General features: G+C 35.8%; 1 protein-coding gene across 1 annotated transcript; it reads right to left on the bottom strand.

Moving 5' to 3' along the window:
* Positions 1-1,168: 1,168 nt before the first annotated feature.
* LOC132160224 (NLR family CARD domain-containing protein 3-like) lies at positions 1,169-23,920 on the bottom strand. Its single transcript, XM_059569960.1, has 7 exons — positions 23,769-23,920; positions 20,628-22,415; positions 5,137-5,307; positions 4,784-4,957; positions 4,560-4,724; positions 1,884-1,930; positions 1,169-1,713 (listed from the first exon to the last, which is right to left on the bottom strand). Exons 1-7 carry the CDS (start codon positions 23,915-23,917, stop codon positions 1,169-1,171), a joined length of 3,039 nt encoding a protein of 1,012 aa, XP_059425943.1. The 5' UTR covers positions 23,918-23,920.
* Between the last annotated feature and the right edge of the window lie 1,980 nt (positions 23,921-25,900).

The following is a 25,900-nucleotide window of genomic DNA, read 5'->3' as shown; positions in this document are numbered from 1 at the left end:
ACTTAATTTATTTACTTGCATTTACTCAATTCATACAGTATATTTCATTGATTTCACAGCTTTAAAATTTACTCAATTTTTTTGAGTGTAAAAATGTTTCACCAATAAAATTGAGTAAATAATAGTTAAACTTTTTACAGTGTACAAAAAACTGCTTATTTGCATATATTTTCTTAAAAATCCACAATAAAAGGTAAATATGATAAATATAATAAAAGCTGGTGACTGGTCTGTTTTCACCTTGTGTGATGCTTTTTTGCTCTTTTGTTTAATGTGGATTGATGCTGCACTTGGAGCTTTCATAGAGCCTGGAGGCAAGCAGACATAATAGTTCAGGCAAAGGGTTATGGGAGTTGGAGTCCAATGCAAATAAACAATAGCTGAGCAGCAACCTCACGCTCTCTCTCGTGAAGCCAACAAGGAAGTGACTAAAACTGTCCACTTGAGGCTGGCTGCAAAAGGGAGTCAATCCCATAGACTTCCCATGTTAAAATGCCCAACTTTACAGACCTTTTTGGTCTATATAGCTAATTTTGCCCTTCATGACAACTTTAAGGGGGGTGATTTTTTTTTTATAACTCATCGGTTTAATTTATATTAAGCCTTAAAGTTCTGCATAATTAAGGGCGTGGCCACTTGAGTGACAGGTGGATTGCCGCTGCTGACACTGCCCTTGAGCTAGGTGGGCTTGGCTTCAGCAACCAGCCCCCGTCTTTTTGCCCATTTTTTATTGTTCGCGAGAATCTTGCGGTGACGCGCTTCCAAGATGGTGACGACCAGCTGTGCGCACTTTAAGCTTTAAAAACAGATTTCAGGAGTGTACGGGTGACGTCACGGACACTACATCCATGTTTTATACAGTCTATGACAATAGTTCATAATAGTGCCCTCTGGTGGCTATCAAGGGCATACCAGCTGCTGACTGTGACAGTAACTAGTAATAAATGACAATTTTGAGTAACGAGCGCAAAACTTCACACAATGTTCTGTAGATATATACATCCTGGCACCCATTCCGATTGTTAGGTGGAGGGCTGTTGGATTATTTTTAAAATATAACAAATAATAATGTGTCCGATTTGTCCATCTGTTACCCCTCCTGTTTTATAATCACTGTCAACATGAACATATGTATATATCTATTCTAAAAAATATCTAATATAAAAGACTATTCACCCTGTTGTTTAACATCACAGAGAGACACTGAAGAGTTATACAGCACAAATCCAGCACAGAGGGGTTCTTTGAATGTGGTGTTGAATGTGTGTAAGTGTCTGAGTGTGTTTGTGTCAGAGATGCTGTAGAAGGACAGAATCCCAGCCGGCTCGTCCAGATACACGCCAAATTTGTTTAAGGGAGGTGCTGGGGGAGGAATGTGTGTTCCTATATTATAATGCCAGACAATCAGTTTCTGCACATAGCAGCTCAGAATCCAGGATTTGTCATTGGCTCCAAACCTGCTTTCATGACCTTCTCCTTTCCTGGGGATTCCTTCATAAGACACGACCATATCACCCTCCCCGCTCCATTCAGCCTCCCAGTAACAGCGTCCAGACAGACGCTCTTTACACAGAACCTGCTTAAGGCCATCAAATCTCTCTGGATGATCAGGATGTGACATGGGTTTTGAATTATATAACAACTTTTTGTTGCTCTCTGAAAGAGAGAGCTGATTGTGTACTGTGTTTGGATCCAGTGTGAGATCACAGAAATCTGCAACAGTCCACAAGAAAAAATTTGAAGAATTAAATTGGTCTTGGATTTATTTTTTGGTTCCACAAAAATATCTTTTAACACATATACACTGCTAAAACATTTTATACTTGACTTATTCTAGTCTTGTTTAAAATTGTGTACCATTAAGCAAATATTTGTAGACCTACATTTGAGTAATCCTGGTTTAATCCTGTTCTCTCCCCCGTGATCCAGACTGTCAAAGAAAAAAAACCTTTATCTTCCATGTTCTATTCATCTGAATAAAAGACTTAAAAATACAATGCAAAAAAAGAGGGAAATAAAATAAAGTAATCATTAATTAAAGGGGCAGCATTCCTAATTAAGTATCTATCCGTGTCATTAATGTTAACCAACAAATATTAAATAAATATTATAAGTAAACCTAATAATGTATCTTAAAAAAGAGTTTAATTTGTATCTATTTCGTATTTGTTTTATTTTCTTGTTCTGCTTCTTTTTTTTAAAAAAATATATAAATTATTAAATATACATGAACAACTATAATTTTTATACGTTGCTCCCTTTTCACTACTAACGAAGGGATAGTTTACCCAAAAATTAAATTTGTCATAATTTATTCAAGTTTTTCCAAATTTCCTTGATTCAAATTTTTCATAGAGTACATAGAAAATAAATACCAAAATAAATGTTGGTAAATACAGTTTGAATAAAAGTAATGACTAAGTTGACAAAAAAATACAATGACTTTTCGCCGACTAGAACTAGACTAAAACTACTGTATATAAAACTCATATGACTAAAATGTGACAGAATATGAAGCATTTTCATCTCATAATAAAGACTAAGACTAAATAAAAAATCCCTGTCAAAATTAACACTGGATCAGGGATGTAAATGATTAATCGATGATCGGTTATTGTCGATAAGAGATTGATCGATTAAGGCTGTCGATGGTCAGTTAACTGATTTAATGTTGGGCTCCGTGCGGCTCATGAGCACTCAACACATGTGAGCGGCTGTGAGTGACGGTGACCGTATAAATGCATCATTAAATCAAAATGTACTAATTAAGCTTGTAATGTGTTTAAACTTTAAAAGTACATTAAAATAGAAACAACACAAAAGTTCTTCAACATGAAAAGCAATAGAAATGTAGTAATGAAGTAATTTCATCAGATAACTGCGCTCTGCAGGGCTGCGGGACACAGGACAGAGAGACTATTCATTACTATAACTTGGTAATTCGTTCCTACGACTTATTAATTTGTGCCAATTGTCCATGTTTCATTAATTTTGTTTCCTAAATAACCCATGATTTAACTGAAATAAGGGAACAAATTAATAAATCGAACGAATTATTAATTCATGAAATCTTTCATTTCCCTTCCCATGTGTACCACAAAGAGATGCGATTAAAAGTGAAAGACAATAAAATAAACCTGCGAAATAAAGAGGGTTAGACAAGAAACAATGCCTAGATGTTATTGAATTTGTGGAAATTCGTGAACAACCAGCAAACCAGAATAAAGCCACATAAATGAAGGCGAACGGCATCCAGAGGCATGGTCACCATCTAACATTTTCCTAACCCTATAAGAGCACAAATCTTCTGTTTTTATTGTGAGTGCGCACAAATGAAAGTAAACACAAAAGGTTTCTTTTTTTTCTTTTTTTTTTCTGTCTCAGCTGTTTTGATCGCTCCAGAGCCTGGTGCACACGTATTTTCTAGCGATTCAAACTTACATTGCAGTCTGTTCATTATCAAAATAAAATACAGTCAACTAAACATTTAAAAGGTTACACTGGTCAGTTTAAATAGACCGTAGTGTACCAGTCTGCTATGCCAATGCCAATGACGTTTTTGCTCATATGAAGAGGATCATCTTTTCCGTCTGTGCGAATGTATAAGTAGTTTACATTATAAATAATAGTTTAACATTCAAATACATTGCGATTATGGAAACATTTGGATTTGTGCCGAATGAGACATGAGCAGTAATCTCCAAATAAATCTAGCAAAAGCTGCGCTCGCTCATCCTCGTATGCATGCACACACGCACTTGATCTAATGCTCTGTATGCTGGATTTTTTAAAACAAATAGGCTAGGCCTACCGGAACGCAAAAATTCTAAATCTGACATTTTCTAGAACAGAATCCAGCAGGATCACATTAATGTGAACAACACTGTTTTGTAGCAGCAGCACCGATGGAAGCAGTTCACTTACTGTGCAGCGCAGTCACACACGCGCCACAGTTAAATTTGGGATCATTTTATTTTAAATGCCATAATGTCAGTTGAAAACATTGCAATTGTGTTTTAAAATACAACAACGAGCACCACAAAACAATTTAAAGAGGCACGTTCAGCTATCTCCGTGCCAGAAAACAGTCAACAAAGTAGATTATCTCAAAAGTATGGCGCGCTATCTTGATTTTATCAAATTTTATCAAGTCATAATCACAGCTATTCATTTTCATTATCCTGCTACTAAGATTTGATTCAGACTAAAACCCCATTAATTCAAGTGAGAAAACTTTTTGTGTGTGTGTATGGCTTTTGCACATCCTGTCATGCCGGTGACTGCTGTTGCAATAGATATATTTTGCAGCATTATGGTTAACGATTAATCGATTAATTGATTGTTAATTTAATTGACAATTGATCATGGAATTAATTGATATTTTACATCCCTACACTGGAAAGTTTTCTGCTGCTGGAGTCACATTCTAAGAAGATCTATTTATATGGACATGTAAATATACATTTTGTTTGTTGTGGGACATGTAAACATCTCAGTCCCTTAATTTAGAGTTCATGAATTAAATCATATAAAACTACATTAAAAAGTGTCCATCATACCAAAGTTTTTCCAGTTTGCAGTTTGGATCATCCTTTCTAGTAATGAGCACTGAATCTTCAGGGTGATTGTAGCTCAGATCCAGCTCTCTCAAACGGGAGAAGTTTAAACTCAGAGCTGAAGCCAGATGAGAGCAGCCTTCCTTTGTCACCATACAGCCAGATAATCTACAAAGGAATAAATAAATAAATAAATAAATAAATATTTATTTATATTTTAAATTTACCTCAGCTTCTCCAGTTTACAGTTTGGACTCTTCAGTGCATCAGCGATCAGCTTCACTCCTGAATCTTTCAAGTCATTGTTACTCAGGTCCAGCTCCTTTAGACAGGAGTTTGATGATTGAAGAGCTGAAGCCAGACTTTCACAACACTGATCAGTGAAATTACAGATGGACAACCTAAACAGAAGATCAAATGATTACATAATTGACCATTATGTTAGCACCACATTTACAATGAACTTGATGCCTTACTAGACATTATAACAGTATCATTGAACACCTTTAAATTTTCCACTTTTATCCAACATATCCACTCTCTATATACTGTTGGTAAAAATTATTTAATAAAAACAAACCTCAATATTTCTAGCTGACATTTTGTACTCTTCAGTGCATCAAAGAGCAGCTTCCCTCCTGAATCTTTCAGGTCGTTGTTACTCAGGTCCAGCTCTTTTAATGGGGAATTTATTTGTAGTGCTGTAGCCACACTTTCACAACACTGATCAGTGAGATTACAAGCTGACAATCTAAAAAGATCAAAAAATGGTTAATTAACACTTTGCAGAACACCCACTTAAATAGTAAGATTGCAAAATCCTTTGATCTCAACATTAATAACTGTTACTTTGTCCTAAACATTTCAAAGCACCATTTATCACAATCACAGTTGATCTCTCTGGGGCCCTGTTTACACCTGGTATTAAGATTGGATCACAAGTTGACGGGGAAGACACATTCCCGTTCAGACCTAGTGTTTTAATCCATCCCTTCTGTTCACATGCGACCACTTCTGTCCTCATTTCTTTTGAAGGGAGGGCATATGGGCCAATTTATGAGGGCTTTTTCAGATCTTTCAATGTAATGCACAATTTACAAGCCGAATGCTGTTTTTTTTTCTTCACAAAACTATTTTTAAAAAATGTTTACTGAATAATAATAAAAAAAAAAATCTTAATCTTAATGAAAAAAATATAAGTTGTCAGAAAATTAGGGGTGTCCCCGACTAAGGATTTTCATTTCATTTCATTTATTTATTCTCTTTTCATGGTAATGCAACACAAAATGCCACAACAACAATCCACACAAACACAACAAAAATACATTCCATGACAAGAAGAACAGGAGTAGGATGAAGAAAAAAGAATCTTATAAACTCCTACCCCATTCTTATAATAAGAAAGTTACAAATTAGATGGCCTAACCGACATGAAGAAAAATAAAAAATAAATAACAACGAAAAAAAAAAAAAAAAAAAAGAAAAATAACGCAGACCAGATGTAATCTACTTTCATTTTTAACAATTTTCCTTAATTTTTTGTGTTTGTTTTACTATTAATTCTGCTTACACAACACTAAACGAACACAAACAACATTAATGCAATAATGACAACTCTGGCATCAAAGACAATGACGAGACCATAATCATTCATATTATAGTTTTAAGAATTTTCACCATCATCTTTATACAAGTTCAGTATCTTCTCTTTATACTTATATTTAAATCGAACTATATTTGAACAACATTTTAAATCATTCTCTAAACAATTCCATCTTTTCACACCAGAAATTGAAACACACATTTGTTTGAGGGTATTTCCAGCAAAAGGTTGTTTAAAATCATTATTTCTTCTACTTGTCTCACTATTTATAGTAAAAAGGGTTTGCAGTCCATGTGGTAACAAGCAATGTTTTGCTTTATGAACAACTAATAAAGTTTGTAAAGAAACCAAGTCCTTCAATTTAAGTAGTCCTGACCTCAGAAACAGTCCTGTAGTATGTTCTCTTGGAGCAACTCCATTAATTATCCTTATTGCCCTTTTTTGCAAAATAAATAAGGGCATTAAATTAGTAAAATATGAATTACCCCATACCTCCAAACAATACATCAAATAGGGCAAAATAAAGGAACAATAAAGGATTCTCATTGCTTTATAATTTAACATAAACTTTACTTTACTCAAAACAGCAATATTTTTACACATTTTATTTCTTACATAGGCTATATGTGATTTCCATTTAAATTTTTCATCAATGAGTACTCCTAAAAACCTAAATTCTGACACTCTCTCAATAGTTATTCCATTTAGATTCAAACAAACATTATCAGAACATTTTTGATTCGTAAACAACATAAATTTAGTTTTACTTAAATTTAACGACAGTTTATTTTTGTTAAACCATTTCTGAAGTAGGACCAATTCTTGTTCAATAGTTTTGATTAAGATTTTTAAGTTCTTCCCCGATACAAAAAAATTTGTATCGTCCGCAAAAAGAACAAAACATAAAATCTTTGATTCATCACAGAGATCATTAATGTATAAAATAAATAATTTAGGCCCCAACACAGAGCCTTGAGGGACTCCACACTGTATTGTTTCCAACTTAGATTCATGGCCTAAATACTCTACATATTGTTGTCTATTTTCTAAATAACTAATAATCCAATTTAATACTACACCTCTAATTCCATATGTCTGTAATTTAGATATCAATATTCCATGATCGAGAGTGTCAAAGGCCTTTTTAAGGTCAATAAAAACTCCAACTGTGTGATTTTTATTCTCCAATTCTGTAGTAATATCCTCTGTGATTTTCATCAAAGCCATAGCTGTTGAGCGGGTGCTACGAAACCCAAACTGATTATCGTTTATCAAAGAATGTTTTTCAAGAAAATAATCCAATTTTTTAACAAAAAGCTTCTCCAGAATTTTTGAAAATTGGGAAAGCAAAGATATAGGCCTATAATTTGTAAGACTATGCCTATCACCAGTTTTAAAACAAGGAATAATTTTAGCCACCTTCATTTTATCTGGAAAAAAACCTGTATTAAAAGACAAATTAATTATATATTTTAATGGTCTAATAATGCAACGTAGAGTTTCTTTGACAATATACATATCTAAGCCATCACTATCACACGAATTTTTACTTTTTAATTTAGAGACAGTGGAAATAATTTCACTCTCACTAACTTCGTCAAGAAAAATGGATTGCATGACTCTGCTTTCACCTATCCAGCTTTTATTATGTAATGGTATAGTTTTGGCAAGATTTGGACCAACATTAACAAAAAATGAATTAAATTCATCAGCCATTTTTTCACCACATATCTCGACATTCTGTTCATTCATTAAATATAATGGCTGACTATAATTCATTTTACTGCCTATAACCTCCCTTAAAACTTTCCACATATTTTTGATATTATTTTTATTTTCCATCAACAAGTTTATATAATAATCTTTCTTTGCACGTCTCATTATAGTAGTCAACTTATTTTTGTAAGCTTTATATTTATTTTCTACATTTACCGTCCGATATTTTACAAAATCCCGATAAAGCTTATTCTTCTTTTTACACGATTTCAATATACCTTTCGTTAACCAAGGTTTATTATTATTTCTTGCTTTATCATTCAATATTTTTATTGGGCAATTATTATTATATAACCATAAATACTTTTTCAAAAATAATTCATATGCCTTATTTACATTATTTGTACTATAAACATTGTCCCAATGTTCTTTCATTAGATCATCCCTAAATCTATTTAATCTTTCCTCAGTTCTTAACCTAATAACTTTACTATACTTTTCTTTATTTGTTTTTACTTCACAGAAGTGAGTTACAAATATCGGTAAATGATCCGTTGTATCATTTATCAAAAGACCACTTTTGACCGTTTTTTCAAATATATTTACAAAAATATTATCAATTAACGTGGCACAACTGGAAGTTATTCGGCTAGGCTTAGTAATAGTAGGATAAAGGCCTCTACTGTACATTAAATCTAGAAAATCTAAACCACTAGTATGATTTGACACATTCAAAAGATTTATATTAAAATCCCCACAAATTATAGACACTTTATTTTCATTCAACCCAAATAATAATTGCTCCAGCTTGTTATTAAATGCTGTAATACTAGATCCTGGAGTTCTATATATACATGTGACAACAATATTCCTCTGTTTCTTCATTTCGATCTCAACAGTTAAACATTCCATTAAATCTTCTGTTGCAGTAGTCATACACTCAATTGTTTTGCATTTCAGATCACTACTAACATATAGAGCAACCCCCCCTCCTCTCTTATTAATCCGATTAACATAAAATAATTCATAACCCTCAAAATGAAATTCCACACCTTTCTCATCCGTTAACCAAGTCTCAGACAAAGCTATAACAGTAAATTTATTTTGTAATGTGTTCAAATAATCATGTATTTTACCAAAATTTGAATACAGGCTTCTACAATTCAAATGAATAAGAGAAAATGAACCAGCCGTTTCTATATTACTAATAAATTCTGCGTCTGTGTAATATTTACATGTATCATTTATATTTGGAAATAAATTAGACTCCGAGTCCAGTTCATCATAGTCATAGACACATCCTTCTGAATTTTCAGCTTGTGTAGGGATATGTTCACACACTGCGGACATTGCACTCATTTATACAAATTAGCGCTTGCCACAATGTAATCTCCACATACCTTATTCAGTATTTGTCTTTTCGTTTTCATAACTGACCAATGAAAGTCGAAGTGATTCAACGCTGGTTGTTATTTCCCCAGCAGGAGCATGTTTGCTCCTACTGTGGGGGGACTGCCATCCTACAGCCCGCAGCGCTGAGTCCCAATCCGGCTCTTTTCTTGGAACTTCCATCGTTACGCCAAAATCCTTTAATCCCTCAGCTGCTTTTCGAGGGTTTTCAAAAATTTTAGTCTTTCCATCCTGCAGAAACAGCATGAGTTTTGCGGGGTAGAGAATGCGAGACTTGATTTTCCTCTCCTGGAGTTGTTTCCTTGCACTCCTGTACTTTGCACGCTCCTTAAAAACATCGGTGGTGTAATCCTCATCAAAATATATCCGTTGATCCTTGATCCGAATGTCCTTTAGAGACCATGCAGCATATAGCACTCGTTGTTTCTCCTTAAAACTACGGAAACATACGATGATTGATCTGGTGAAGTCCGCGGCACGTCCCGTGGAGACACCTGTTGCTGCGGCGCGATGCGCCCTTTCAATGTAAATCTCTTCCCGGATATTAAGCTGCTCACGAATAAGCTTTTCTATAAACTCAATCATATTACTTCCTTCTGTTTTCTCCGGTACAGAGTAAATTCTTAAATTATTTCTCCGTGAACGGCCTTCCAGGCCCTCACACTTCTCCTCAAGGTACTTTTGTTTACACATCAAATGAAACAGCACCTTAGTCAGATCCATGTTACGATCCTCATTGTCCGCAATCCTCTGTTCGGCGTCATTCACCCTTGTTTTCAATTCTTCAAAGTTCAGTTTAATTTCGCTCACCTCCTTCCTCAGCACACCAAAATTTTCAGCCGTTTCAGTTCGAAATAATTTGAGTTCCTTCAGTATTTCTGAAGTATTATCGGCGTTACCATCGCCCGTTCCCTCCCGGCAGGTTTGGTTTCCTGGCACAATATCCAACAACTCGCCTCGTCTTTGATTTGGTCTTGGCATATTTAGGCACTCTTTTTTTTTTTTTTTTAAATGATAACTTGAAAGTTCAGAACTTAATACACTTTATCTGAATCCACAAGCAGTAGTCAGTCTTCAAGTTTAAGCTTTTGTTTGTCAAGCGTTACACCCTGGCACCGGCAGTTCGGCCATCTTTTTTTGATTTTCATAGTCAAATCGGAATTTTCGAATCATTTAAAATACATTAACAAGAGTCAAGTCAGATATTCGACAGTCATAATTACTGATGTTAACACACAGGGAAAATGTGTAACGAACACCTTGCAGATATAAATGGGGTAAAAAATGTTTTATGTTTTGATAAACAGATAGCCAACACTTAACGTCGGCGAAACCATAACAATTAACAATTTTATTATTATAATTTTTTTTTACAATAGTGCTCTCATTATAACATTAGCCAAAAACGTTAGCAGTTAATGTTCTGCATTTCTGTTTTGAGCTTTGCGCACTGAAGATGACCAGTAGAGTGACGCATCTACACTGAAGACATTATCACCGTAGTAAGACAATAAAGCACTTGACTCAAAACCAAATGCATCTTATATCAGGTAAATAATAGATCCACGATATATATACACCGGCTGAAATGTTTTGAAATCACTTGTACCCTACCTGTTCTAAAAAATCTGTGTCAGTCTTTTCAGATTCTTACTGCTTTATCATAATAGGCTGTTTATTAACTTATTCGGATAAAACCGGTAGTTCTATGTGAAATAAGACATTATTCCCCCATTTCCTTATTTTCCACACTATATAGCGCTCCGGATTATAAGGCGCACCTTCAATGAATGGCCTATTTTAGAACTGTTTTCATATATAGGGCGCACCGGATTATAAAAGCGCATAGAATAGAAGGGTTTGCATTATGCATCCACTAGATGGAGCTGTGCTAAAGGGAATGTCAACAAAACAGTCAGATAAAGACGCCTTGAGCGCCTTGATCCATATAGAAGGCGCTCCGGATTATAAGGCGCACTGTCGTTTTTTGAGAAAATTAAATGCTTTTAAATACGATAGTCAAAATGGCATAATCATAACAGCCCGCGAATATTCGACTGTGAGATTGGTAGTCGAATCAGGCTCCTCGATTCAAAGCATTGATTTGTTGACTATTCGGGGTCACCCCTACAGAAAATACTTCAAATTTTACAGGTGTTCAGAAAAGAATGAGATACAGATCAGAAAATATGAGTAGCTATCAAATTATAGTATAAAACATATTCAATCATAAGGTATAACAAATTATAATGCCATTTTTAAAAATGAAATTTTTAATGAGCTGAAAAGAACGCACATCAGACCTCTGTATATCAAATTGCACTGGCTACCAATACCCAGCAAACATTGGTCTGACGGCAACGTCGTGTGGTCGGCCAAAAATAGTCGCAGTAGGATGGCATAAATCGTTAGAAATATGTAACATAGAACATTTCCTAAAAATGTATTCAGATATGTTTGTACATTTCTATAGTTCTATGGGGTTGCATGTATAATTGTTTCTTTGACTTTTAGCTACGTGTAGTTCACTATTTACCCGTGTTGTGAATCGGTTGTGAGAGGACGTCACTATTTGACGTTTTTTACACGTGCATTACACGTCCATCGTGACCCTCTATGAAATCCTTGTGGAATATGCAAAAGCCGTGCTTACACCTTGATTAATACTGCAATAATTAGTGCACCAAGTAGTTTTTAAGAGGTTTTAAAGAAGTTGTGAATAGACGTCCACTGACGTCTTTTACATGTCTTGTCACGGTTGTGAAAAGACATCCAAGCAAGACTAGCAGGAAAAAATATTTTGTATACAAAGTAAATACATTTACTTTATCTTGTTTAAATAAATTATAATCACAAACTGCCCAGTGTGGTTAAGTGATTGCAAAGCCATGCTGCAATTTAGTCATTATTTCATTATTATAATACTATTTCATTATTCTGTTTTATGTATTCGTTGTTATTTTTATGGAATCTATGCATATACATGTAAAACAGATATATATCTGGTCACCATTTCGGTCTGAGTTGGATGTAATTCCCAAAACGGTGCTGCCAAGATGTAGACACAAAACATAGTAATATATTTTGTGATATTACAAAATCCTGCGATAGGATAGATTATCTCGCGAGATCTCGCTTTTCTCCGGAAGTTCCGCAGCAGGCAACCACGAGGAGAGGACTCGAAGAGGACTCGAGGAGTCCGATATATATTATATAAAATCTACTGTTGGGTAAGTACATTTTGTATTATTTGATTAACGTGCTTGAGTTTTACTTGTTTGACACGAAGGAACCGAAAGAAATGATGCCCACATTGTCAACTGAAATTCACTGAGTATGGCTAAAATTAGCTAACGTTAGTAGGCTAAAAGTTACTTATATTGAAGTAATTTTTATTGGTACGCTTTAATTAATTATTCAGGGGACATCACAGCCCTCCTGTCTTATCAGAAATGTCCTGTTCACTTTCTAACAGTTACACACCTAGTTAAGGGTCTTTCTCAAGGGCGTCACATTAAAGCATAACATCTTTTATACGATAAAAATACAATCTAATGCATGTTGATTGCCTTTTTCTCATTTTTCATTCATGATTCATTCATCTTGTTCCAAGTTTTTTTTTTTTAGCTGTAGACCATAAAGATTTTTTGACATTAAGTGCATGTCATTTATCTCAAATCTTTTATTTTATTTATTTTAAAAAGAAATATATTCTCTTCCCTCAGATGCTGTGAAGAGGTGGAGACTCTGAGACTGATGCAGCGATTGCAGAACACCTGAAGCTCGCTCCAGGAAGAGCTGAGGGTGGAGATTACAAGAAATGAGCCAAACAACTGTAATGTGTTTAAGGGATTGTTCACACAAAAATGAAAATAGTCATAATTTTCTCACCCTCATGTTATGATCATAATCATTTTTCCTACAATGGCAGTTAATAGATTGTGAGATCTGTTTGGTTACAAATATTCTTCCAAATATCTTTGTGTTTATAAGACAACTGTGTAAGTCAATGACAAGATTAATAAAGACATGATAAAAAGAAACCATCTTTTAACATTTTAGTCGAAAACACGTGAACGCATTCTCAGAAATGTAATATTTGAATTCATGTCGGTTCTACATAGTTTAAAATCATTTACACCACTTTGATTTTATAAATAGCAATGATTTCAAACATATTTTATGATGAGGGTCTTATGTTTTATGATTTTCTTGTCACATGACAACAATGGCTCCTGCAAGGTGGTTATGCCATGTTCAAATATTAATAATATTCTTAATATTATTTATATAATTACAGTATTTAAAAATAAATGCAATTAATATTGATTAATATTATTATATATTAAAAACATTAATGAATACTGCGAAAATAGTCATTTTTTACAATAATGATGGACTTCAAGATTGAGTATTTCAGCACTTTTTATTCAGTGATGACCCTCATTAAATCATATTTCTGATGAAAATGGTAGGCCTGTAAACTGATTTCAGAAATCCAAAATGGATACAAAGATTACATTGAAAAACTAATTTTTAAAATAGATATTTATCATCTTGAAGATTCTTATTTGTCATTGTCCCAGTAAAGCAGTAAAACGTGAAAACAATATCGTCAGAACGGTATACGTCATAGAAAGGTATACAGGTTTGAAACATGAGGGTGAGTAAATGACAGAATTTTCATTTTTGGGTAAACTATCCCTTTATATAATAATTCAGTATTTTGTAATTGGTATTTTAGTTTGGTTAACAGATGCTAAACTGTTCAAAAACAATAAAATGTGCTAAATCAGAGCATGCTTCTTTTTTGCATCCACAAATAATGTGTTCTTGTTTGTGATGTACATGTGATTAAGATGTTTTATGGACATTCAGGTCTGACTGCACCGATTTTGAACTTTTGTCAAGATGTGTTAAACCTCAAGACATAATTGATTGCCTTTCACGATGTTACACAGTGGGTATTTTATATGCAGGCTTTTATATAAATACGCTTAAACTATGCAGCAACGCATTTAAACATTTAAACGATGACGTCCAGGAATCGACACATTTAGACGTCCAGAAGACGTGCAGAAAAGACTTGCAGTTCACGTCCAGAAGACGTCAAAGACGTCTGTTCAACTTTCATTTTGGAACTATTTTTCAACCATGACGGGACGTGTCGGAAGGACGTCTTTTCAACGGTCAAAAGACGTCCGAATGTTTGCTGGGTAGCTGCTTGCTATTGTTGATGTTTGCCTACAAAACCACCACTCTAGCACTCACTATTCTTATTATATTCTTAAACAACACCCCTTTTAAACTTGCACTCTATTTATTTACTAACAGCTCGTTTTCTTAAAAAAAAAATTAACTAACACTAGCTTCTCATCTTTTTGTATTCTATCTGTTTTATATATATATATATATATATATATATATATATATATACACACACACACACACACACACACACACACACACACACACACACACACACACAGGTGCTGGTCATATAATTAGAGTATCATCAAAAAAAAGATTTCACTAAATCCATTCAAAAGTGAAACTTGTAGATTATATTCATTCATTAAACACAGACTGATATATTTCAAATGTTTATTTATTTTAATTTTGATGATCATAACTGACAACTAAGGAAAATCCCAAATTCAGTATCTCAGAAAATTAGAATATTGTGAAAAGGTTTAATATTGAAGACACCTGGTGCCAGATTCTAATCAGCTAATTAACTCAAAACACCTGCAAAGCCTTTAAATGGTCTCTCAGTCTACTTGGGTAGGCAACACAATCATGGAAGAATGCTGACTTGACAGTTGTCCAAAAGACGACCATTGACACCTTGCACAAGGAGGGCAAGACACAAAAGGTCATTGCAAAAGAGGCTGGCTGTTCACAGAGTTTCTTTGTCCAAGCACATTAATAGAGAGATGAAGGGAAGGAAAAAATGTGGTAGAAAAAAAGTGTACAAGCAGTAGGGATTATTGCACCCTGGAGAGGATTGTGAAATAAAACCCATTCAAAAATGTGGGGGAGATTCACAAAGAGTGGACTGCAGCTGGAGTCAGTGCTTCAAGAACCACTATACACAGACGTATGGAAGACATGAGTTTCAGCTGTCGCATTCCTCGTGTCAAGCCACTCTTGAACAACAGACAGCATCAGAAGTGTCTCACTTCAAAAAGGACTGGACTGCTGCTGAGTGGTCCAAAGTTATGTTCTCTGATGAAAGTAAATTTTGCAAATCAGGGTCCCAGAGTCTGGAGGAAGAGAGGAGAGGCACACAATCCACGTTGCTTGAGGTCCAGTGTAAAGTTTCCTCAGTCAGTGATGGTTTGGGGTGCCATGTCATCTGCTGGTGTTGGTCCACTGTGGTCCACTGTGTTTTCTGAGGTCCAAGGTCAACGCAGCCATATACTAGGATGTTTTAGAGCACTTCATGCTTCCTGCTGCTGACCAACTTTATGGAGATGCAGATTTCATTTTCCAACAGGACTTTGCACCTGCACACAGTGCCAAAGCTACCAGTGCCTGGTTTCAAGACCATGGTATCCTTGTTCTTAATTGTCCAGAAAACACACCTGACGTTAACCCCATAGAAAATCTATGGGGTATTGTGAAGAGGAAGATGTGATATGCCAGACCCAAGAATGCAGAAGAGCTGAAGGTCACTATCAGAGCAATCTGGGCTCTCATAACACCTGAGCAGTGCCACAGACTGATCGACTCCATGCCACGCTGCATTGCTTCAGTAATTCAGGCAAAAGGAGCCCCAACTAAGTATTGAGTGTTACTTTTCATGTTCATACTTTTCAGTTGGCCAAGATTTCTAAAAATCCTTTCTTTGTATTGGTCTTAAGTAATACAATTTTCTGAGATACTTAATTTGGAATTTTCCTTAGTTGTCAGTTATAATCATCAAAATTAAAAGAAATAAACATTTGAAAAATATCAGTCTGTATGTAATGAATGAATATAATATACAAGTTTCACTTTTTGAATAGAATTAGTGAAATAAATAAACTTTTGATTATATTCTAATTATATGACCAGCACCTGTATATACATACATACATACATACATACATACATATATATATATATATATATATATATATATATATATATATATATATATATATGTTTTGTATTATATAATTGTCCAAAGCGCTATTCTTTTCCTATTCTATCTTTTTTATTTCTATTTATAAATGTTTTTAATTTCTTTTTATTTATTATATGATTAAAAAAACCTTATACACACAACTTATATTTCTCTCTCTCTCTTTCTCTCTCTCTCGAAAAAGCAATATTTGAGAAAATGGTTCAACGATTTCTAATTATTGGGGGGATTAGCCCCCATCAATGTCTATAGCAGTCTTGCCCTGATCAGACATATGCTGTGGCATTATCATGCAGTCTGTAATGATATGGCGTTATAAATATTAGCGCTTTTTTGCAAACATTTCATTCAAATTGATAACAAATTATTACTTTTCGTTAAAATCTTTAATTATGCCAAAAAATCTTACATTTATGTGTCTTTTTGTTCGCTGTAGCTGCCATGTTGCCGAGATAATTCATACCCCTTCGTTTGAAGTGTGGTCCAGAAAAATCTTCATTTGAAGGGCTATCTGGCCCTTCCCCTTACCCCTACTAGAGCCGGACCGATATATCGGCCGGCCGATATTATCGGCCGATATAAGGTAATTGCATTTAAATCGGCATCGGCATTTATAACGGCCGATGAAACATGAGAAACAGAGTCTCATGCTTCACTCATGTTATGAGTGTTGCATAGTGTGCCCACCAGAGGGAGCTCTGCAGCTCCAGAGTTAACAACAGCGCCAGAAGTCCACTACAGAAGAAAGCGATCAGCCAAGCCAAGATGTACTGTTTTGACGGTGAGTCTGTCGTTCGTCATGTGAAATAATTTAGTTCATACACTGTATATAAAAACCGTGTGGTAGTTCTAGCTAACGGTCCTATCATTATCACTTCTAAATATTCTGTAACATCACAGCCGCTAATGCATTGCTATATTAGATTAGCCACAAAGCTAATACCATGTTTATCAGTGGAAGAGCGCGAACGTTAATAGGAGGTCAAACTATAACGTTAGCGTTTAACTTATTTTTATTCTATTGCGGTGTGTTTCCCACATAATGACCGCGTAATTGGGTCTTTCACACAGGACGCGGTATGCACGGCGCTTGCCGCTGGGTTAATCGTTGCCCTTCAGATACAATGCGATTTGCACTGCGCTATGGCGTAGGCGGAGTTGTAAAAACGTTTAGCGGGAGCTCTTTCATAGTCTGTTGTTCCTCTTTTCGGTCAGCAGCAAACATGTATCTGTCCCGTTGTAAGAAGCGAGCGATAGCGCTAGTCCTGCTGATGAGAATTAAGTTACGTTACTCTAACGCTAATATAGCTTCCTTTTTAGCAGGCCCCTTAAATGCTTGCTATTAACTTGTTTGAAGGTGGTTCTTCTCAAAATTGACAGCGGTGTGTTCATGACACTAACGTTAACCATTCAACTTCGAATTGATTCCGTAATCTTCCGGTAATAGTAGGCAAGACGATGTTCTGTGAGAGCAAATATAGTGTAGTTACAGTAACTACAGTAGGTGCGTCAGAAATGATTAAACCAGAGGGGACATGTAAATAAATGTGAGCTGAACAAGCGCTTTTTTTTTTTTTTTTTTTTTTTTTTTTTACATATTGTTTCAAAGCAGCTTTACAGACATAACAGAAAAATGTTGAAATAATATTGTTAAATATAAGTAGGTAATACCTATTGCTTGACAAATAAAAAAATATATATATATTTCTCATTTTTGCCTATGTAGGAGATCCCAGTTTATTATTATTATAATTCTAATGATGACATGAGTAATGATACATGGTGATATTATTAATACACATGCTTATTCTTTCTCTGTCTCTCTTTCTGCCTACAGATGGCTGAAAAAGGTGAATGCTGTAGCAGCAAAGTGTGGGACTACTTCTGCAAATACTTTAACTTTAGTATTATAATTTATTTACAGTACACACACAGACTGTTAAAACCAGCTTCAACTGGAAGAAAGTAAAAGTGTTAAATGTTTAAAACCAGACAGTTTTTTGATCATTAAAAATATATATACTTTTGATATGCAATTGTTTATTCATTGAGACTTTAATCTAAGGCTTTTTTTTAACATAATCCATTCTGGAAAATGGTTTATACAGCCCACATACATAGAACAGGCAGATATTTTGCTATTGAATGTTGTGTAAGTGCAGTTAATGAAATGGGTCTAATATCCAGATTATTTTTAAAATCAAAATATCGGCTTATAAATCGGCTCTTTTCGAGTTAATATCGGCATCGGCCCCCAAAAAACCATATCGGTCGGGCTCTAACCCCTACCCCTCCAACCAAAAGAGAATTGAGACACCACTACCCCTTCACGTGAATGCGCGAAACGGAGGGGTAGGGAAAAGGGGAAGGGCTAAGGGGTAGAATTGGGATTGGGCCTAAATGTTTACTTTAATTTATGTATACTTTATTTATAATTTATGTGCCTTTGATGCACATTCAGCCATCTCTGTTTCCTTAAACTTGTGGTGCTGCCATAAAAATTTAATGAAACAGACTTTTTCAGATTTTTTTTTTCTGTTTTGTTTTATTAATTATTTAGCAAACAATTTGTGTAGACCTATTTATTTTATATCTATCATATGTCATCTTATCCTGCTTTTCTTCATTTTCTCCTATATGAGTGTAAAACTACATCAATGAAAAGAAAAATGTTTTTATTATGACAACTCTCTGAAGATATTAGCATGATGATGGATATGACAATGTTATACTTTGCTGCTGTTGCTGCTGCTGTTGGTTATAGTTGTAGTTGTAGAGTATTGCTGCTGCAAGCAGGTACAGGAACTTACTACTGCCAATGTTATGGCAATACGGTGCTGTGAGTATTTAAGACATAGTGCTGCTGCACAAATAGCATATAAAATTACTCGTAGCAGATCTATACAGGTGGAGCTGGGGAAGGTGGAGGGTTTCAGAGAAACTCTGAAAGCACGCTGCAAAATGTTCAAGTAAATGCTAAGCAGACATTTAAATGTAAAGCAGTAAACTCATTGGCTGCATATGCAACATGAAGCAATCAGCTTGTGACAAGTCGTTTAACGCTGTGAATATCATCAGGTACATTAACAACCCATCAGTCTGTGCCATCTAGAGTTTCATGAAAGTACTTGGCATTTATTTTTAATGGGTCATGTACAATTATCCATTTTAGTTTAAATCTAATTTATAGTTTTCATTTTGTCAGTTAACGGATAGCAAATGAACACTGTAATGTTTATAAATGAGCTCAGGCAGCTAAGAGTAAGTGGATTTTAGTGGGTGTTTGAACAAATCTGACCACACAAGCGTCCACACTACGAGCGCAATCGGGTTGAATGTGTTTTCATCTACCTCTGAGCTGAAAACGTTCTAGACCCTGTTCACACATGTATTTAGTGTTGTTCACTTGTGATTGGATCAACAAAAATACATCTCAATACCATTTGTAAACGGGGACCAAGAAAGAATAAAAAGACACAGGAGATAAACTGTGATTATATTGAGATTACAACTTCCATATTTACAAATTTCAATATTTAGACTTCTCTTCCAATACTGCTAAACTGTGCCATGGCACAGGGGTTATCTAATATTAAAAAACATGCCTCTTTATGACAAAAGGGTTCTGACTCCAGGTCTATGTGCACCAAGTTTGTGTTCAGAAGATCTTAGGAAAAGGAAAAGTGAAAAAGGAAAGTGAAGTGACATTCAGCCAAGTATGGTGACCCATACTCAGAATTTGTGCTCTGCATTTAACCCATCCGAAATGCACACACACAGAGCAGTGAACACACACACACACTGTGAGCACACACCCGGAGCAGTGGGCAGCCATTTATGCTGCGGCGCCCGGGGAGCAGTTGGGGGTTCAATGCCTTGCTCAAGGGCACCTAAGTCGTGGTATTGAAGGTGGAGAGAGAACTGTACATGCACTCCCCCCACCCACAATTCCTGCCGACCCGAGACTCGAACTCACAACATTTCGATTGGGAGTCTGACTCTCTAACCATTAGGCCACGACTTCCCACAGTTACAAAAGATGAAACACCAAACATGAACTAGCTTATAACCTTGAAACAATTTGACAAATATGAATTATGATATATGTTTTAGTCATGATAGTTCGTACATTCCACATTTCATGCAAATTGAGGATGAGCTTTGTGGGGTGTTTTTTTTAAAGATACAAAATGACAAATACCAAAATACTTACAGGGCTTTTCTGCAGTTACTCGCAGCTGGTATCAGTCTCCTTCTGCCTTCATCTGATGTGTTGAATTTCTTGAGGTTCAGTTTGTCCAGCATCTGATCTGACATCTGAAGCATGTAAGCTATTGCTGAGCAGTGAGGGAGAGAGAGTTTCGTCCATGAGAGTTTATCTGAATTCACAAAGCTCTGAATCTCTTTGTAGAGCTTCTGATTATTCAGTTCCAGCAGACAGAGGAAGAGATTGATAGACTTATCAGCTGACAGTTGTTCATCACCAGTAATTTTATCTGTAATATACATTGAGACTAAATATATGGCCCCACTGCTGTCCTCCGTGTGACTCAGTAGATCCTCTAAGAGTTTCTGATTGGACTCCAGTGAGATGCCCAGCAGGAAGCGGAGGAAAAGATCCAAGCGTCCAGTCATTAATGATTTATCAACTGCTTCTTTAAGCAGCGTGTACAATGATAATTGCTCACATGTGTAAAATGTTTTCAGTACTTCCTTCTTGTTGTGTATGTGGCAGTAAAACACATAGAGAGCTGCCAGAAACTCATGAAAGCTGAGATGAATGAAGCTGTAGACTTTCCTCTGATGAATCACAGATTCCTCTTTAAAGATCTGAGTGCAAATCCCAGAATACACTGATCTTTCAGTGACGTCTAATCCGCTCTCAATCAGGTCCTCCTCATAGAACATCACATTGCCCTTCATCAGCTGATTGTAAGCCACTTCAGCAAGTTTCAAAATCACTTCTCTGTTGGACTTCAGGAGTTTCTCTGGATCTCTCTCTTCATACTTCTGGTTCCTCATGTTGATCTGAATCAGCAGGAAGTGGATGTACATTTCAGTCAGAGTTTGAGGGATTTCTGATTTGATATCTTGTTTCAGGATGTTTTGAAGCACAGTGGATGAGACCCAGCAGAAGACGGGGATGTGACACATGGTGTGGAGGCTTCTTGATCTTTTGATGTGTGAAATGATCGTGTTTGCTTGATGCTCATCACTGATTCTCCTCCTGAAATATTCCTCTTTCTGAGGGTCATCGAATCCCTGTATTTGTGTCACACGGTTGATGTATTCAGAGGGGATCTGATTGGCTGCTGCTGGTCTGGAGGTGATCCAGATGAGAGCAGAGGGGAGCAGATCTCCTCTGATGAGGTTTGACATCAGCACATCCACTGATGAAGACTCATTTATATCAGAAACTTTCTGAGCATCTGAAAACTTCAGTGTGACTCTGCTTTCATCCAGACCATCAAAGATGAACACAACTTTACACTCCTCATACATCTTTGAGTCCAGATCTTTAAGTTCAGGATGAAAGTCCAGCAGAAGTCTGTGAAGACTGTACTCATCATCTTTAATCAAGTTCAGCTCTCGAAACGGAAGCACAAACATGAAATCTACATCCTGATTGGCTTTTCCTTCGGCCCAGTCCAGAATGAACTTCTGCACAGAGACAGTTTTTCCAATTCCAGCCATGCCTTTAGTAAGAACAGTCTTTATTTTCTCTTCCTCATCACGTCCTGGTTTAGATGAGGCTTTAAAGATGTCATTGCAGCAGATTTGAGTGTCTTGTGTTCTGGTTGTGTTCTCTATCTGTAAAACCTCATGTTGTTCATTCACCCCTTCTCTCTCTCCCTCAATGATGTAGAGCTGTGTGTAGATGATGTTCAGGAGGGTTTCATTCTCTTGTAGCTTGATTCCCCCAAACAAGCGCTCATACTTGTTCTTCATGCTGGTTTTGTAAGTGGTTTTGACTGTTTTAATGTCAACTTCATTTTTCCTACTGCAGGCCCATCAAAAGAGAAACCAATTAGAGCATTTTGTCTACATTTCACATCACACAGGACAGAGCTCTTTTAGGTATATATCATGCTTGCATGCTACACAAGTGCAATATTTCCTCTAATAATCATGTATTCTTTGTCCAGTACAGGAAAAATCTCACATGGCTCCAGCGGTCACTGCATTTTCACAAATTCTGAATTTGACACAAAACTGTATATGTTTCATACAGTAGCATTTTATATCTTGAATTTTGTGGGCATTTTTATTCATTTTGATGGCATTTGCAACCTTATGTGAAGCTGTTTTACACCAGCTTGTTTGTTGTTATGCTTGTTTGAGGATTAATGCTGAAGATAGGCTAACAGTTTTTTATGAATTAATTTCATAGCAGTGACAAACACATTACTATCTGGTTGTCACCAATGAAGACCAATCAGGAAGATGAGGATGCTGCTCGATCTGTGTCTGTTAAATGTTTCAGCTTTCATTGTGTCACTCATTGTGAAGGTTGTGCCATCTGGAGGTTACATTTGTAAAAAGGGCACATATCTAGTCAAAGGCCAAACTGAAAGGTGCTTGAGTAACACTTGTGATCTATCTATACACCTGTATGGCCTTAGACAAAAACCTTTTATTATAATAAATACTGTGACACGTGTCCCGAGCTCTCATCAGCGTCGCCCTGGAAACAGAGCAGCCACACCTGCACCTGCTCATTACGGGCTGAGCGGTCACTCCTGCGGCCCATCAGAAACGGGCTTTATAAGCAGCGTCGACGAACACAGAGGTAAGAGATGTCTCCAAAAGACTCGGCTAACAATTCTCTGTGTTTCCCTCCAGACAGCAGCGTGTGACCGCCAGACCAAAAAGGACACGGACTTCACGGACTCACACAGCACTGCGGACCGAAGGAGAAGAAAAGGCTGAGCAATAAGAATCTCACGTGTCTTCATCATTCACAGCTCCGGTTCTGAAATTAGAGAGTGGATCCACTGAATATGTTGTCTTCTCGATCCTATCACAGCGACGTTCTTCAGCAGGAGAGTTATGCTCCATATCCATTTCAGATGCTTTTCTGAAAACATAAAGTACAAAAAAAAACACTGCACATGCAAATAAAGTCAACTTTACATAGGCATACAAATATGACAGCAAGATGTTTATTTAAACAGCTATGGTTCTAACAGAAGACTTAAATGTGTGTTTTTTTTTTTTTAGAAACACTTGGAATAAAAACAGAAAAAAACATTTCATCCTCTTTTTCTCCTAAAGATCCTGAGATCAGAAAAAGCAATCGTATTGTTTCTGATGTCTCAGGTTCTTGTCTCCAATACTGGAAAAAATATCTTACATGGCTCCAGGATTCACAGCTCCAGTTCTGAAGGTATTGGGTGGCTCCATTGATTGTGTAGTCTTTATAGACACACCGCTGGGACACGGTGCACCTCCCTCCTCTCTGATCTCATAGTGACGCTCTTCAGCAGGAGACTCCTCTTCCATATTCATGATGAAGTCTTTAGAAATGTGAGACAGTGAGACAGAATGAGGAACATTGTTTTCGTCCAATTAAGGCCTAACGTAAAATTAAAACATTATGATGTTATTTAACGGATTTGGAAGTTATTATTCATATTTCTATAACATTTAGACTCAACTATTGTAATTCAGTGTATTGTGATGTTCCTTGTGCCTTATTATCACAACATTAGGATGATATAGCAGTGAAGAAAAACAGGAAACAAATGATAGAAATGTAAATGTTGTTACTAAAAGTTTAGGTTTAGATATTTAGACAATGCATGAAACTGAAAGATGTGACTAACTAGTTAATAAAATGGTCACACTTTATTTTAAGGTGCAATTCTTGCTATTAACAAACTTTGACTACTTTTGCCTCAAACTCCTAATTTACTGCTTATTAATATTTAGTAAAATAGTGGTTAGGTTCAGGATTTAGGCAATATTAAAGATGTAGAACATGGTCATGCAGAATATGTGCTTTATAAGTACCAATAAACAGCCAATATGGTAATAATAGGCATGCTAATAAGCAACTAGTTAATAATAAGAATTGGTCCTTATACTAAAGTGTTGTCAAATACATATTTAATATATATAATATAAAAATATATATTATACTCCTCATCTTGTTTGCACATTGAAATGGATTCATTCTTTGCTGTTTGAGAGTTCGAAGTCCATCAAGAGGTTAGTACCACCCAAACAATAGCTAACTGAATGGTGCTTGCCTCATTAAATATTAACACAATCATGCATTTTTACGTGAAGTATTTCTTAATAGATAACGTACAGTAAATGTACAATATGAAACCTGAATATATTATCATGGTCTGAGCACACCCCAGATGTCAAGCTATGTGCCTCGTACATGAAGTGGCTCATTCAGGCTATATTTGTCTAGCCTTACATTTTTACATCTATTAAGCTACAGAGCAACTTAGACATGGCAGTCCTTAAAAAAATAACATGGTTTAACAAACGTATGAATCCAGAAAACCACAATTAATATAGTTCATCCATGGTAACCAAATGTTTTTGCTATACTAACCAGTTTAACTATGGTATTTGTAGTAAAACTGTTGTCAGTGTCCTTACTGTTCTTGCTATGCAATGCTATTTTATATTTGATTATTCTGTTTCTGTTCTTGAACACCTTGTAAAAACTTAAACATTGATTAATTTGTCTCTTTGTTCTATTAATTAATTTGTGTCATTACACCATTTTAAACCGGGCCCATGGGTAAAGCCTGCACCGGAGCCCTGCAAACCCCAGCTACAGCCCTGGTCCTAGACCTACATACTGTATAAGAGAATTCGACTGGATATCCATGATAGATACGTATTGCAGCTCTCCGAATGAAGTGAAAATTAAATGAAATGTAGTTAGCACAATAAGTTTAGATCTGCTGATGTTATAGCACGTTTCCATTTTACAGCGGTTGTACATTATATAACAAGATGAGATTCGTCTTCTGAAACGCGTTTCTTCATATCACGTGCTTACTGACTGACCCTGCATACTATCCACCCTATCTGCCCTAAATAGTACTGAAAATTACTAAAACCGAAAGAAGACGCGCGAGCAGTGATGGTTAAAAGCACAATAAACATCATAAAACAATAAGGAAATGTAGACAAAGATGTCTCAATCACGTCAATCTTTAAAAAGAGTAATCTGAGAACAGATTAGAGTATAACATTTTTTACATACGTCGAAAGTTTACATCTGAATCTGCAAAATGAGAATCGTTTTTAACGAAATAACATAATGTTAAATCATGAAAGAAGCAAATACCGTTGAAGCCTTTTAAATGCCGTCTGTCGTGGTCTAAGCATAGACAGAAAAAAAAGTCTAAGTCCTAACAACAACTCCTAACATAAGACCTAACTCCTAACAGGTCCGAACGGGGCAAAACAGCTGGTCAAGCGGAGCAATACAGTCATTGGTCGAAACACGGTCTA

Source organism: Carassius carassius, chromosome 16 (assembly GCF_963082965.1).
Source record: "Carassius carassius chromosome 16, fCarCar2.1, whole genome shotgun sequence".
In the NCBI taxonomy this organism is placed as follows: domain Eukaryota; kingdom Metazoa; phylum Chordata; class Actinopteri; order Cypriniformes; family Cyprinidae; genus Carassius; species Carassius carassius.
The sequence above is the reverse complement of the archived record's forward strand: the minus strand, read 5'-3'. Positions and strand labels throughout refer to the sequence as shown.

Coding starts and splice junctions, on each gene's coding strand:
- LOC132160224 (XM_059569960.1), bottom strand. CDS start 23,917: ATGGAAGAGGAGTCTCCTGCTGAAGAGCGTCACTATGAGATCAGAGAG. Junction 5,308..20,627: donor AGTAACTGCAGAAAAGCCCT/GTAAGTATTTTG, acceptor TGATCTTTTTAG/ATTGTCAGCTTGTAATCTCA. Junction 4,958..5,136: donor TGTCAGCTAGAAATATTGAG/GTTTGTTTTTAT, acceptor TCTTCTGTTTAG/GTTGTCCATCTGTAATTTCA.